The sequence below is a fragment of the Amphiura filiformis genome, chromosome 2 (genome assembly GCF_039555335.1).
Source record: "Amphiura filiformis chromosome 2, Afil_fr2py, whole genome shotgun sequence".
NCBI classification, from domain to species: domain Eukaryota; kingdom Metazoa; phylum Echinodermata; class Ophiuroidea; order Amphilepidida; family Amphiuridae; genus Amphiura; species Amphiura filiformis.
In genome coordinates, this window is record NC_092629.1 from 88,787,926 (window position 1) to 88,803,531 (window position 15,606).

Here is a 15,606-nt window from a genome sequence, read left to right on the forward strand (position 1 = left end):
CCCCTGTACAGTGTACACTGCTTAGCATGTGCAGCTATAGGTAGTGTATGTGCAATGTCTTGTGGTTCGGAAGTTACATAAAGCAACCAAAAAGATGTGTACTGCAGCGACATACATTATGTCTATCATGTCGGCCAAAACAAGTGCTTATTTGTAACATAGCAGATATTTTAAACATTTATAGTTGACTACCATTAATAATTGAGAGAGGATAAAACCCATCCCTTGCAATCGGTTTTAAATTTTAGTAAAAATGTTGTATCTTTTTTTTTCAGTGGTTAAAAAGTGTGGTGGCGCTTCAGACCAGCATTACCAGGTTCATAGCACAGAAATCATTGCCAAAAGATCCTATTGTCAAACAAAAAGTAATCACCGCATCTAGTCTTGCCAAATCCGTCGCAAACACGTCAACCTCTTCATCCGCAGCTACAACGGTGACGAGCGCCACCAGTGTGTCGTCTCCAAGAACGATAAATCCAGCAACAAGCCTCAGTGCCTCCTTAAGTGCAAATGCCAAACTGCCAAGTAGTGCAGAGTTGGCTGCTGAAAGTGCAAAGGTTAAAGATGAGGCTAATAGCGGTGAGGAAAAGAAAATGGACACGACAAGGGTGACAAACGGACCGACGACGGCTGTTAATGGCCCCTATAATGTTACAAGGACTTCCAGCCCGAAACCAGGGTCATTACCAACTATGAAATCGGAAACACGGAATACGATAGTTGTGAAAGACACACATGTGCTGAACCACAGTGGCCCGAAATTAAAATTGACGGACGGTGTGCAAGGACATGCAACCGATGTGAAAGTAGGTTTTGTGCAACATGGCGAGACGAACGGGCCTACAACATTGAATGGCGGGAAATATGTAAATAATACAATTGCAAAAAGTAATAACACAGTTATACATAAAGTAGTGACTAACACAGCTTCAGGTACATTCAGTGCGTCAGGGACGCCCCCTAGGACAGCGGGGAATAATAGCCTCTCGGCTCATCCGACCATGAAAATGGTGTCTTCTCACACTTCTGGTGTGAAGACGGTGACGACGTTAGGCAGAGTGTCGTCAGGGACCATGCTAGGTGGCGCGACAGGAAAGATGGTCACAATAACAAGCTCAGGAGGTAGGTTTCTCATGTAACTAATTAAATTGATCATTCTTTTGTTCTATTGGCACAGTAAAAGAAGCCATTAAAATTCTAATTAGAGTCATCAGTGACAGTTATTAACTTCAAAACATGAAATTATGGAATATGAGAGGCAAAATGTATATGAGTTAACAGTAACCACATCTTGGATAGGCGGGTAAGGGAATCCATACTACAATTCATAAACATTTCAGAATTCTTCATAATTAACAGGTTTGAAATTCACCAAAACTTTCGAATAATTTAGCTTAATACCATTACCGCTCTCATGCCATGGCTTGGGAAGGAAAATTCCCAGATGCGAGCGCTGCATAGATGGGTATGCCTATAATTATCATAAATAGATGAAATAAAATGAAGACACTGTGACATTGATGCATTAAATGTCTTTCCTATCATTCCTACATTCAGACATCCAAATTTGCATTTTCAAGGGCACTCTTTTTCAAGGCAATGAGCCTGTGAGCAATGGGCATGGGTATTAATGAAGAATGCTGTGTGAAAGGAAGCTATTATAGCCAAGGACCTTCAATATATCGATAATAATCAATGAATCAACTATCCGATAATATCATTTTCTGAAGAAAATTGATATATCTCTGTTGCCAATAATGAAAAAAAAGCATCAAAAAATCGGGAAAAAAGGACTAAAATCAAGCAATTGTCCTACGTCAGACCTACTACTGGGGTTCCAAGGAGAAAGGCTTTCCATGCCAGCAACGAAAAGAAAAAACTTGAGGGATGAAACTAATAATAGCTGGTTGTTATCATGTATGGGTGAATGTAAAAGATGTGAATAAACTTGGGAGGAAAACCGATTTATTGATTTTTATTGATATTGAGTGGCCAATAATATTGATTTTTTTTTTCAAAATCCTGACATCGACGGTCCTTCGCTATAGCCTTTTTGGCCTGCATGAATTTTGAGGCCTGACTACATTTCTATTCTAAAACGTCTTTTTCCTTTGTAGGTACTAGCAAGCCTAGTCCATCTGGCACCGTAGCTGCAGCTGTCCCAGCCAAGATAAGTCCAGCATCCTTGAGCTCATCGCCGGCCATTATCAATCTGAATAGTAGCCTACAAGCCTGTATAGAAGGCACTAATGGTATGTACAATAAGGCCACATAAAATGGATTTGGTTATTGTTCCAGCCCGCATTGTTTTATGGACTTTGTCTGTATTATTTACATTTCCAAGTATAAATTTTGATTTAAATCAAATTCATTATGATAATAAAAACTATTAAAGGACATATTCATTTTAAGATGTTTGTGTAATATTATGCCATACCTCCGCGTCATAGTAAAACATACATCATCATTTTCAGGTACAAATCCTAAAAAATCCCAAGTTTGCATTATGACACACACAAAAAAAATCACTTTTTCAAAACCCTGCGGACAAGAACCAAAATATTGTTTGTTTTGAAATCGGGTGGTTACCGGTACACATATACAAGGGTTCCTTAAGTTCCAAAGAGGTTCTCAGAATAGCTGTTTGGACCACTACACTGACCAAGAAAAAATACAGACAAAGCAATTCACCACATAAATTGAACAAGCAGCTTTGGCCACAACTGACTTGCTGTTTTTTGTTTCATAATTTGATGATACCCCTTAAGTAATTTACACAAAGTTAGGATTTAAGGCTTTCCCTCTCAAAGGTGGCCACAGCTAGTATCAACCTTAACAAACACACATTTACTGTTTGGGTTTGTTTACCTCTTTGTAATACAAGTTGTAAAACCTTTTGAATCTTGCAGAAGTTGAGCTGACCAAATTAGACGACAGACTTGTACAGATTCTGGCATGGCAGAGATTACAACAGTTACTACCTCAAAAGGTGAGAAAAATTGCCTCCTGCAATAGACTGCATACCACTATCAAATGGGGGAACAGCCCATTAGTCTGAAGGGTCGTTAATCTGAAAAGGGTCAAAGATAGGGTTTACACTAGAGTCCGAAGTTTACCGTTTTCTAAAATCCGTTTTCCGTGTTGTAAAATTTGTAAATCCGTGTCATGAATAAAGCTTAAAATGTATAAACAATGATATTAATGTCATAATGAAGTGTTCAATATCGCAATCAATATGCTCTGATTGGAATATTCTCACGATAATAGGCCGACTATTACGATGTTTGGAGGGATATAGGGGGTTCATGTCTTGGTAATATACCTTTATTTCGGTATTATTAAACAGTATTTTTATCATAAAAATTGACATACACAACTCGTGATTGTTTTTAACATTTTATTTCTCTTATCTTTTAACAATTTTTGTCACATCATACAAAAATGTCATTTTCCGTGTTGTACCTCCGATTCTGTGATTTTCTTCCGTTTTCCGTAAAACAGAAAACTTCGGACTCTAGTTTACACCTGTTTGCAAAGACCTTTTGCACTGCCCGATTTGGCAGTTTATGTTGTAAACATGAAGTCTTGTTCCGATTGACCAATTGAAAATATGTCGTCATCACATCGTCGCCTCATTGGCCGATCAATCTGTAGCATTGCGTAATGCAGGCGTGACCTAGTTCTTTTTAAACAATCGGCCAATGCGAAAGGTCTTTGAAAATAGGGCATTTTATGTTAGGAGAGGACCAAAGTTTTACGGAAAATGGGGAGTTATGCAATAATAGGCAAACTTTAAGCTTATTTGGGTCTCGTTTCCAATGTACATTCAACAAAATGCACAAACCAAAATATTTGACTGAAATTGACTTCAAATTGATCACTACTTGCTTTCAGGGGTCATATGTTTGCAGTTACAAGACTTTTCTTCGTCAATGCTGCCGATTTTGTGCATGTGAATCTCCATTTTGGATTAAGTGTTGTTTTCATTTTCATTAGCAAGTGAGTCTAAATCACCAAAATCTGTCAACTTTTTTTGATAATTAATAGCTTCTCATTTTGCCCCAACAGACTCAGCCTCCACCCCCAGTGTCTCGCAAATTATCTAATCAGACGACCAGTTCAACACCACCTCCACCACCACAGAATGCAGCTGTAACGACACCCAGCATACCAGGTCTACAGGAATCATGTGTCCAAGCAAGAGCTATGTTCTGTCCGCTGACAAGTAGAGGGCATGGCAATCCTGTACCTATGTGCTATCGAACATTGCAGATTGGATCAGGTAACTATAACAAATGTCACAAGTTGCTAACCCCAACCTTTATCATGATATAAACCAAGGAAAAAATAACCCTTACTGTGGTGCCCCCAAATATGTTAAATTTTAGATGATCACATTCTCTACCATGCGGTTGAGATGTGCCGCACCATGCCTTATGGCAGGGATTCTTCATTATATTCTCAATTCACTTAAGTGGGCCACAGAGGACCAAACTCATTTCAAAGATCAGTGTTTATAGCTGTTCAAGGGCCAACCATATTTGGTCGGTGGGCCTGATCTGGCCCATAGGCCGCCTGTTAAGAACCCCTGCCTTATGGACTTGCCCTAGCAAGGCATGATTCATTGGAGAGTGAGTTGGCACAGCGGTTGTTCCCGCACCTTGCACCACTGCATTCCCGGCCGTACCCACAGATTGTGCAATTGGTTATATCCTGATCCATGTTCGCTGCCGCAGGTTTTCTCTTTTCAAAATCGGTGATTACTTATTTGGTTATCAAAAACTAATTCAGCTAATGGAATTTGGGGAGCTGCAGAGATAATTGGTGAATCTAAGTGCGGATAGTTTTGTACCAGGTTCGGCTGCAACCAGCCAAGATGATATGATCCAATTCTGATGATTTACCCGTGGCAGCAAAATTACAGCACTTGAATCGTCTGGAAAAATGTGCCGTATAATTCGCAAGATTTTTATTTATAATTTTTTTATTTACTTATGATTCAGACCTGGAACTTTTACACATTTGTGAAAAAATGCACACAAGATAACAGTGCGTACCATGTAAACCAATTTCATTGCAACAGGTGTTTTCTTCCTGGTTTGTTTCTTACAGGGCATGGCAATGATGTATGTTTATCCAATTATGGGCATTGTAACTATGTGTCACCAAAGCACGCTTGTATCTTCTATGATGAGGTAAGGCAGTTTGAAGTGTTTCTAAACTCAAATGGCTTTTATGTTCTTATGTAAAGTCCATGTGGCTTCCTCATGAGAGAGACATCAATATTTTGTCGGAGTTACTTCGTGCATGTACGTACCACCTGCGTGTAAACAAACCGGTTCATTGAGTCAGTGGGCGTGATTTCATACTAAGTGCAATATAGCACACACAGACGTCACTTTCTGGAGGAAGCCAAATGGACCGTATACAGATTTATTATAACCAGTGAGGTTAGGTAGAATCAAAAGTACCGACTCGCCATGTGTGCATCACTCATGGAGTTCACTTAGTGTACCTCCAGATTATTTTGCATGTCTCAGGGCAAACTTCAAATTAAAGTGCATTGTTGTTTGTGTTCTGCCTGTAATGCATTGTCACAAACGCATGCTAAACACTGCATGCGCAAACCTTTGAAACACTGAAGCTAAAAGATGCAAATTATCATTCAGTTTTGGGCTCTTGCTGATTAAGTGCTGGAAATACATTAAGTGGCCTCCATGAGTGACATTCCAAGATGGCAGATTTATAAAGTTAACTTTAAGGACAGTTTATTATCAAAATTTAGAAAATATCAAATTTTAATAATTTGTCATAAAATTTGTATTATATATGGCGAATTTCAAAAAAAAATCGAAGTTATGTGATATCAGAAGGACATTTCTCGTATTTAGAATGCAATTCTATATGGTCATGTTTTTTGAGGTGAGACCCAATTGTGTCACATCTTGCAATTTGTCAAAAATCCACTCCTTTTTTGTATTTCTGATTATAATTCAAAAAGTTTTCACTCAAACTATGTAAACATATACATTTTTAAAAAGCATATATTGTCAGGATTGCAAATCTGTAAAGTTTGAGTGGATATACAGGGTGTACCAAAAATATACAGGGTGATTCCATTGAAAAATACAAAAAAAAAAAAATTTCTTTGCCACTCCAATATTTCTACATAGTATATTAAATTGGAAAATGAACTTGATATTTGGAATGTACACAGTTAGTCCTTTCATTAAATATATAGTTTGTGCTATATTTGTTAAGCCCATTGTGTTATACAGGGTGTGAAAAAAAGTTGTATTTTAAATTTTTAATATATGTAAAATTTCCTAAGTGCCATTAAATTTGGAAAATATATTCAAAATAGTTTAAAGAATTGCTATAATATCAAATTTAAATATCCAATTTCTATATAGCATGTTCCAAAAATCAATATACAGTGAATAATTAGTAACAAGTACATGTAGGCATATACATGCACAATTAGCCTACATCAATAAACTATTTAACAATAACCAGAGATCAATATGTCATCAGATTAAATCCTTTGACTGTAATAATCTCCTTTGAGAAGATATATTTTATATTTCAAAGATAAAACAATATTTAAATTGATTTCATATGCATGCATGCATGCAAAATTTAAAGCCTGTTGTATTGCATGACCCACATTCCATTGCATTAATAAAAAGCTTGTTAAATCCCTAATTACTACGTTTATTAAGATTAACTAGGCAATTATAGTTATAGAAAGTTAGAAAATAAGATTAACATTATGCAAATGCATTTTACTTCTACTAGGCAACAAAGTGCATAAATTTTATTAATGAACACCAACTTCCCATTGGAATTACACAGAGCTCCTCCGCTTCCGGCTCCTCCACTTCCGGCACCACCCCTGACTAATTAACTTAATTAAGCTGTTGTAATTAATTAATTCATTTGTTTAATTGTATTTGTTATTAATTCATTAGATTAATAATTTATCTTCAAAATAAGACCAAAACCATTTGTTCATGATGAATTTGAGCAAAAATATAGGAATAAGTAGACAAAATGATTTAGCAAAATGTGACAGCACCACCTTTTTTAGGGTCCCATTATAAAAAACATGACCATATGTGTCTGGTGTACTCTCAGCTCCCACAAAAAATACTGTGCATATGTTAATATTTGATACACCCAATGATTTTTCTTTTACAGACAACAAGACATTATGAACTTCTCAACTACAGTGAACATGGCACCACAGTCGACAATGTTCTGTTCTCTTGCGACTTCTCGGAGAAGAACATCACACCGCTTCCAGCCACCTCATTTGTCAAATCAGTGCGGAAAATCGCAAATAAGAGACGGAAAAATGGTGATGGTAATAAAGATGTCGTAGTAAAAGAAGAAAAAGTTGAGGTAAAGACTGAAGCAGAGTCAAAGGACTTGATCACAATGAGTGCTGAACCATATGAAACACAGACACAGTGTAGTTGTAGAGGCAGCTCTTCATGCTTAATAGGTGGCACTGGTGCAGGATGGGAAGGCACTGCCCTGTTGCATCATGGGAGCTACATCAAAATTGGTTGCCTTCAGTTTGTTTTCAGTATTACAGAATATGCGACGTCGTCGGGGACGAGGGTGAAGGCGGAAAAAGTGCCCTCAATGTTGAGAACTCACTTAGTACAGCAATCTAGTTCGACGCAGCCGTCGTGAGATCTAGGCCCTGTGTTTTTATCAGGGCATTCGTTAATTAGACAATTGTGAGGTATAGTGTATGTGCTGCTGGGTTTCCGAACACAAATTGCATTGCTCAATGTCAACATTACTAAGTCACAGCAGCCGAATCTGTTCGATCTTGGGACCGACCACCGATGCTGCTTCAATACTTGATATTTACTATGGTATTGGTCAATACATTACATTCAAATATTAAATATCACAATTTCCAACAGCCAATTGATATTTCATATATAATAAGGATCGAACAAGCATCGATGGTCGATCGCAAGGTGGAATGAATTTGGCTTCATTGCCAGACAAATTGGAATGGTGTATTACAATGTACAATTGTACTTCAAAGAATTGCCTCTTTTCAGTTTCCAGGCAAGGATTTTGTTAGCAGGAAACATTCTCGGTTGGACACGGAAGTTGTACCCGGCTACTCCAGTTGAAATCCATAAACATCCTATGGAAGACATGATCTTAATCTCCCACACAGGGGGTGTAGATATCAAATGAAGTCACCCATTCAGGTAATCCCATTTGAAATTCACACTCTGTGTGAGAGACTAAGGTCATGTCTTTCATAGAAGGTGTATGGATATTAACTGGAATGACCCATTTTGAAGAGATGAACTAAACGGTGGCACCTAGCTGGCTTATATCTTACTTTATCAATTATAATTATTATTTTAATGTATATTACTTAACTTCTTATACATGCGTCAGAAACGTGATTTCGTTGTTTTGTTGATTTTGAACAAGATTGAAAAATATGTGTGTGAATATGTTGAGAATTGTTTTACAGAAGTGGACACTGATTTGGTTTTGCTTGATTTGTGTAACCCCAATTTCCTAGGAAAGAGTATTGTCTATGTGTTTGTCAACCATTTCAGCCAAGAATGCGCAGAACTTTGACATCCACTACAGGTTGTAAAGCTAACCTTGAAACTCGCAGTGTTTCAATGGGGTGAACTTAGCACTTTTAAAGGAAAGTATACATCCATATCAAAAGGATGCACTTGTCAGCCGCTACATGATATTAAAAAATAAATGCCAGACTCATCTCAAGTGGAGGTCACCTCAAATCGTCATTAGAAGTGACTTCCACTTGAGATGACAAGTGCATCATTTTTGATATGGATGAACACTTAAACCCAGAGAACTACCTGCTGATTGGCCAAAATGAATATTGTGTCCAATTTTGAACCAATCAAGGAGGGTTTTAATAGATCATCTTTAAATGCAAGTTTGACCATAAATAGTTTTAAAGCCTAGGCCTAAGCAATTGAAATGCTCATTTCAAGTTATCAGCCAATCAGAAATGTTGTTAGGTCTTGATGTCGTGCATATAAGACCAGGCATTCAAAAGTTACAATTGGTTGAGTCGGATAAGAACTGCTCATGTTGGTGGTCCTACGCCATGAGTTGGGATACCTAATTTGGCGGTGGAGTAACACTTTTCCACTTTAAGTGATGTTTATGATGTCATAATTTCCATAATACTTGTCATACAATAATAAATTTGGTGTCATTTTAAAGAGTAATCTATACTCTTTCCATAACAATAAATAAAATTGGTTCATATTGTTTCAGTTTTAATTAGGATTAATGAATTGGTGATTGCGGTGGTGGCTAGGGAGCCATTTTCACACTTTTAAAAGATAATTTTAAAGAAACGGGAAGGTCCATATGTCATGAAAACACAATTTCTGGATTAACAGACCCCAAATACATACAAATAGACACCAAAATGAAATAAAAAGCTTTAAAATAAAAAATTAACATTATTTTATTATAAATATAATGGTATTTTGGCCAGCACCAGCTCATTTCTTGGCCGATTTTCATTAAAAAGGTGTCAAAATGCTCAGGAAAACAAGCCTCATCAAGTAAGATGTTACTTAGCTGCAAGATGAAAGCCATTGTAATTTTCAAAATTTCCATGTGTTACCGAAAAGGGTCCCAACTCACGGCGCAACACCTGGTAATAAAAATAATGCAAAAAGTCAGCTCATTCACACAGCCATCAATGGTAGAAGATTGTAGTGTTTATATCTTGTTGCTGTACTTGAGGTCAAACCTGTAAGCATTCATGGCTGAAATGAGGAAAAGGCATATAGGACATTTAGATACAACCCCAGCTGGGACAGGCATACTAGGGGATATGTAACTCTCAGGCTTTTACAGTAGTGAGTCATTAAAAAAAATGTATATTTTTCCGACCCACCCCAAAAATCCCACTGGAGGGCAAGCAAACATTTTTTTTGCCTGATTCAAATTCATCTTTGGTACATTATGGAAATGTATTTCAATGATAATGACATCAACATTTTGAATGTCATTTTCAGGTCAAAGGAATGAATAGTTTTTACTAACAAAAAAAATGTTGATCAAGAAACTTAAGGGATCTAAAATGAGCGTTTGACAGTATTTTTTGTGGGACATGAGAGCACCTCAGACCTATCGAATTGCATTCTGAATCTGAAGCATGTCTTTCTGATATCAAATAATTTTCATTTTTTGAAAATCACAATATAATACAAATTTTATGACAAATTATAAAAATTTGATATTTTTCAAATTTTTGATATATAACAGTCCTCGAAGTAAATTATATAAATCTAATGACATATTCTTAAAGTGTATGTAGCAGGGAGGAAAAGCCGACGGTCAATTGAAAATTTTGACCTTTCATATTGAAGATATGGATTTTTTCCCAAAAAGACCTTTTTTTTGGTGTTTTGGGAAAAAATCCATATCTTCAATCTGAAAAGGTCAAAATTGTCAATTGATCGTCGGCTTTTCATCCCACCTACATACACTTTAAGTATAAATCATCAGATTTATAAAGTTTACTTCAAGTACTGTTAAATATCAAAAATATCAATTTTAATGATTTGCCATAAAATGTATTAAATTGCTAATTTCAAAAAATCAAAATTATTTAATATCAGAATGACATTCTTCGTATTCAGAATACAATTCGATATGTCTGATGTGCTCTAATGTCCCACAATAAATACTGTCCAAACGTTCATACCCCAGCCCTTAACAAAATTTTCAATTTTGCTAGCCCTTTGGGAGAATATTTTTGTTAAATTACATTATTGAGAATATAATTAAATGTTTCAATGATATTTAAAATGGTAATTATATCAATTACCAAAAATACAAGTTCATAATACACTGATAAGTTAATGGTATTGTACTATTCCAGTTAAAATCGATACACCCCTTATGGAAGACAGGACTTCATCTCCTTTATAGAGGGTTGTAGTTTCAAATGGTGTCATCCATTAATGTAACCCCATTCAGGGGTAGCATTAAGGCCCGAAAGTCGGGGGTTTATTTTCCTTGTTTTTCATTCCCGAGCTTGCAGAAAATCCAAATACATGGGGTGAAAATTAAATCTCGGGGGTGAAAAATATTTTGCAGTGTAGTCAGGGGTAGGACATAAGGTCCAAAAGTAGAGGGTCAGAGTTCACCCCCGAGCTTGCACATATTCCCAGTATAGAGGGCGAAAAATTAATATTTTTAAAATTTAGGGGGTCATTCACCCCTGATCAGGAGTTAACGCTACCCCTGACCCCATTTGAAATTCACACTCCCTGTATAGGATAATAAGGTCATGTCTTCCATATAGGGTCTATGAATTTCAACTGGAATATAGCCCATTGTATTATTTGCATCAGAGTTTCCACTCCCTCAGTAACTTGGTCCCTGGTCCTATTTGGACTCAACTGTATTTCTACCTGTTAAACACTGTATGTTCCTGAATAGATCGTTAGGTTTGTATCACTTATTTTCCGATGTCTGTCTCAAAAATGATGTATTGTGCTATTCCAGTGGAAGTCCGTATGCCCCATATGGAAGATGTGACCTAAAACTCCCACACAGTGGGTGTAGATTTCAGATGGAGTCGCCATGATTTAAGTAACCCCATTTGAAACTCACACTCCCTGTGTGGACGATTAAAGCCATGTCTTCCATAGGGGCTGTATGGTTGGATTTCAACTGGAATAACCCATTTCCAATGTAGTAGTAGTCCACCAACTCTAGTTTGCCTTATTCTTAAGATATGCAGCTGCTTATGCTTTATTTTTCATGCTATTATATTTCTAACTTAGTGCATGAAATGATGAAAGTTTATAGACAAATGGCTTTAACCTGTTGAATTTGATTAGGTTAAGTTTTCTCACAGACCTCCAACATAAGGCTTTTCCAGTTGAAATATATACACTAAGCCAAAAAAGAAACTTATAATTTTTCACAAGGTCATATCTTAAAATCCTGTCTATCAAAATTAACTAAAATTACACACAGGATTGCATCAATACTCTACTCAAAACACATGTCAGCAACCAATCAGTTGGCCAACTGACACAACCGCAAAATGCACTGATATGGAACAACTTCATGGACCACATTCACAGCCCTATTGGCACCCAGCAAAAGAAATCTGTGAGAATGATCTTGAATCACAGGTCACAGCCAACAATTTTAACAACATTAAGTTAAAAACATTAAAGAGAGTCAAAACAAACTTACCAGGATCATCATGTCACATGTCCAAACAAATAATGAAGTCCTTTAGTAACGGGAAGCATGGGGCAATCTTCCACAGGATATCATCAGGAACTTGGTTGGAAGCATGAGAAGCAGGTGCACAGCATGCGCGCAAGCGCACGGTGGACATACCCGTTACTAAAGGACTTCATTATTTGCTTGGACATGTGACATGATGATACTGGTAAGTTTGTGACCTGTGATTCAAGATGCCGTTCTCACAGATTTCGTTTGCTGGTGCCAATAGGGCTGTGAATGTGGTCCAGGAAGCCGTTCCACATCACGGCATTTTGCCATTGTGTCAGTTGGACAACTGCTTTGTTATTGACATGTGTTTAAAATGGAGCATTGAGGCAATCATGTGTGTCATTTTGGTTAATTTTGATGGACAGGATTTTAAGATACGACCTTGTGAAAAATTATAAGTTTCTTTTTTGGCTTAGTGTACATCCAGTATGGAAGGCAGGACCTTAATCTATGCTAGATTTCAAATGGAAGTTGTTGATTCAGGTAACCCTATTTGAAATTCTCACTCAAACTGTAAGGTCACGTCTGCCACAGGGGGTGTAGGGATTTTAACTGGAATAACCCATTTTGGTATTCTTTTAGCAACTTGCTCAGGAATTAAACCAAGCTCAGTCTCTTAAATTTGAATGAACAGATGATGTGAATAAGGTAATGCAGCTGTCAATTGTATGATGCACAAAGTCAATGTGACCCTCCCCCCCTGGAATGGTGCTTATGGATACATCAGAATACTGGCTCTGTAGGGTACTATGATTGTTCATGAACAGTCATGGTTTGTCACGACTTCCATATTTCCAAGAAAATGTTTGTCACTAAATTTGTTTTCAGTGCATTAATTATACATGAATGTTCGTCATAATTTTGATGTAGGAGTGTGTCATAGCATAAAAACAATGATCCACGTTGGACAAATGATGCACCAATCTATCGGGGTACCGTAATCTGCCATGCAATTGACAGCTGCATAAACAAGACTCCTGGTTATTCAAACTATTCTTGCAAGAGTGTCAATTTGTTGAAATTGTGAGAGAATTTTGTATATTTTTCTGATATCTGTGGGGTGAATGTTTGACAAGTGATCATGGTCTTTCAATGGTTACTGAACTTTACACCAGAACATTACTATATGAATCCATATGTATGCGTCCGTCATTCTTAAATTTGAACTAAGTAGCTTTCTTTCATAGAAAGCCCGCATTAGTCCAGCCGTATGGTGCAATATATTGCACAAATTGTATTATTGACAGTTCTTGGTAAAAGTAGGAAAAATCAGCCTCTGCATCTGCCAATTTTGGTGCGTTCCCCCAAAAGTACATAATCATTTCACCAGGGTTGTAGCTACAATGGGCGGTGGTGGTTGGCAGAGCCCACCACTCAGGTTTGAAGCTCACCACTCTGCTGCAATTTTAGCACTAACGCTCACCACTCAGAAGCTAATATTGCACAACATTGTTGAATTAGTCAAGAATGTGATTTTTGCAAGAAATTGCCGAATATCAACGACACATCAAATACCACCCAGCGCTAAAAGTATCCTATTTGGTTCACCTCAAGTTCCGTAGTGACGTCAATACCTTTTTCTCGCTGGCACTGCAAGCGTGCTGATAAACTGTCCTTATAGACATGCATGTATGCTCTGCACAATTTGATACTGCATATAGCGAAATGTGCACCCATGTCATGACCAAACTCGAGACAACATTCACTATTGTCCACAATAGCCTCATCCCAGTAGCATTATAGTTCAATAACCTCAATTAAACAACCAGTGTGCAAAATTTGACCTCATGTTGCAGAGTATGAGTTTTAGTACTAAATTTTCAAAGGTCATTCAATGTATGTGCAAATGTATTGGGGTTAAAGAACTGTGTAGTGATAGATGAGCATGTTGTGGATCCTAGTGATTGTATAGCTACAACTCTGCATTTGACCATAGGCTACAGATGGACTATATTATGTTACAAGATTGAATTCCACCTTGTTATCTAAAAATCAGGTTTGAAAAAATAATACATTTTTTTAAACATTATATATTATGGCTCTAAGAATGTGCTTAATAATTCATGAATACAAATTTTTGTACATTTTTCCATATTTTGAGAAAAAAATTGGTACTGAAAGGAGGAAATGAAAATGACCTAGAAATCGTATGCAATTGCAAATCCATTCGCGTAAAGATTATGCCAAAAAGTTTTTGTTTGCTTGCCCTCGGGTGGGATTTTTGGGGTGGGTCTGAGTTGAAATCCATACACCACCTATGGAAGGCATGACCTTGATCTCCTACACAGGGAGCATAAATTGCAATTGGATTTGCCCAATCAGGTAACCCCATTTTGTAATTTACACCCCCTGTGTGGAAGATTAAAGTCATGCCTTCCATATGGTGTGAATGGATTTCAACTGGAATTAGCACATTGCAAAACATTCAAGACTATTTTGGTCCCATCAGTGACATGCCAGCATGGGGTTGGTTCCCTAGGGCCATTTCAATTGTTGGAATTGAACGTTTGTGTAAGCAAATAAATGAAATCTAAATATTGCATGTTTCATAAATATGTGCGTGTTGTAATGATTATTTTTTTGTTTCTGTTTTGTAAACATACATTACAAACAATCACAAAAAAGATGAAATTGCAAATTTTTTGAAGTACAGAATGACAAAGAAATGTTATTTTTATATAAAGAAAGGAATGGTATATTATTTTGATTGCTGTGTTGAAGTGTATATAAATTGTATAAAGTGTACAGTGTATTATCTGTGAATAATATGGAGTGTACAGTGTTCTTTAAATTCTCTAAAGCGGTGACCACAATTTATTTTTAAATGTAGGTCATTTTGCAATTTGTATTTTTTTTTCTGTACTATTTTTTTCTCTGTGTTGTGTACCTGCGCTGTATGCAAATATTGGGCTATTCTGGTTGAAATCCATACATCTGGTATGGAAGATCCCACACAGGGGGTGTAGATTTTAAATGGAGTCACTCATTCAGGTAGCCCCATTTGAAATTCACACTCCCTGTGTTGAAGATTAAGGTCTTATCTTCCATAGGGGGGTGTATGGATTTCAAATGGACTAGTGTATTGCGTGAGGACTTTCTATGAGTAGCTTTTGATCCATTTGCCAAATTATGATGGTTGGAAAATTGAATCTATGAGCAGAGGTCATTGACATTTTGTCATAGGTCGGGTAATGTGAGCTATGACATGACCTAGGTCAGGTGGTATGACCTATGACCCATGACCCATTTGTCAGATTTTGGGAATGACGGGTTGACTTGACCTAGGTCATATTGGTTTTTTTT

General features: G+C 36.9%; 1 protein-coding gene across 1 annotated transcript in view; it reads left to right on the top strand.

Moving 5' to 3' along the window:
- LOC140146796 (PHD finger protein 12-like) overlaps positions 1 to 7,758 on the top strand; it is a 37,896-nt gene extending 30,138 nt beyond the window's left edge. The window contains 6 exon segments of the mRNA XM_072168678.1: positions 276 to 1,122; positions 2,118 to 2,252; positions 2,910 to 2,989; positions 4,069 to 4,282; positions 5,113 to 5,195; positions 7,201 to 7,758. Coding sequence (XP_072024779.1) covers positions 276 to 1,122; positions 2,118 to 2,252; positions 2,910 to 2,989; positions 4,069 to 4,282; positions 5,113 to 5,195; positions 7,201 to 7,701 — 1,860 coding nt within the window. The 3' untranslated portion in view covers positions 7,702 to 7,758.
- The last annotated feature ends 7,848 nt before the right edge of the window (positions 7,759 to 15,606 follow it).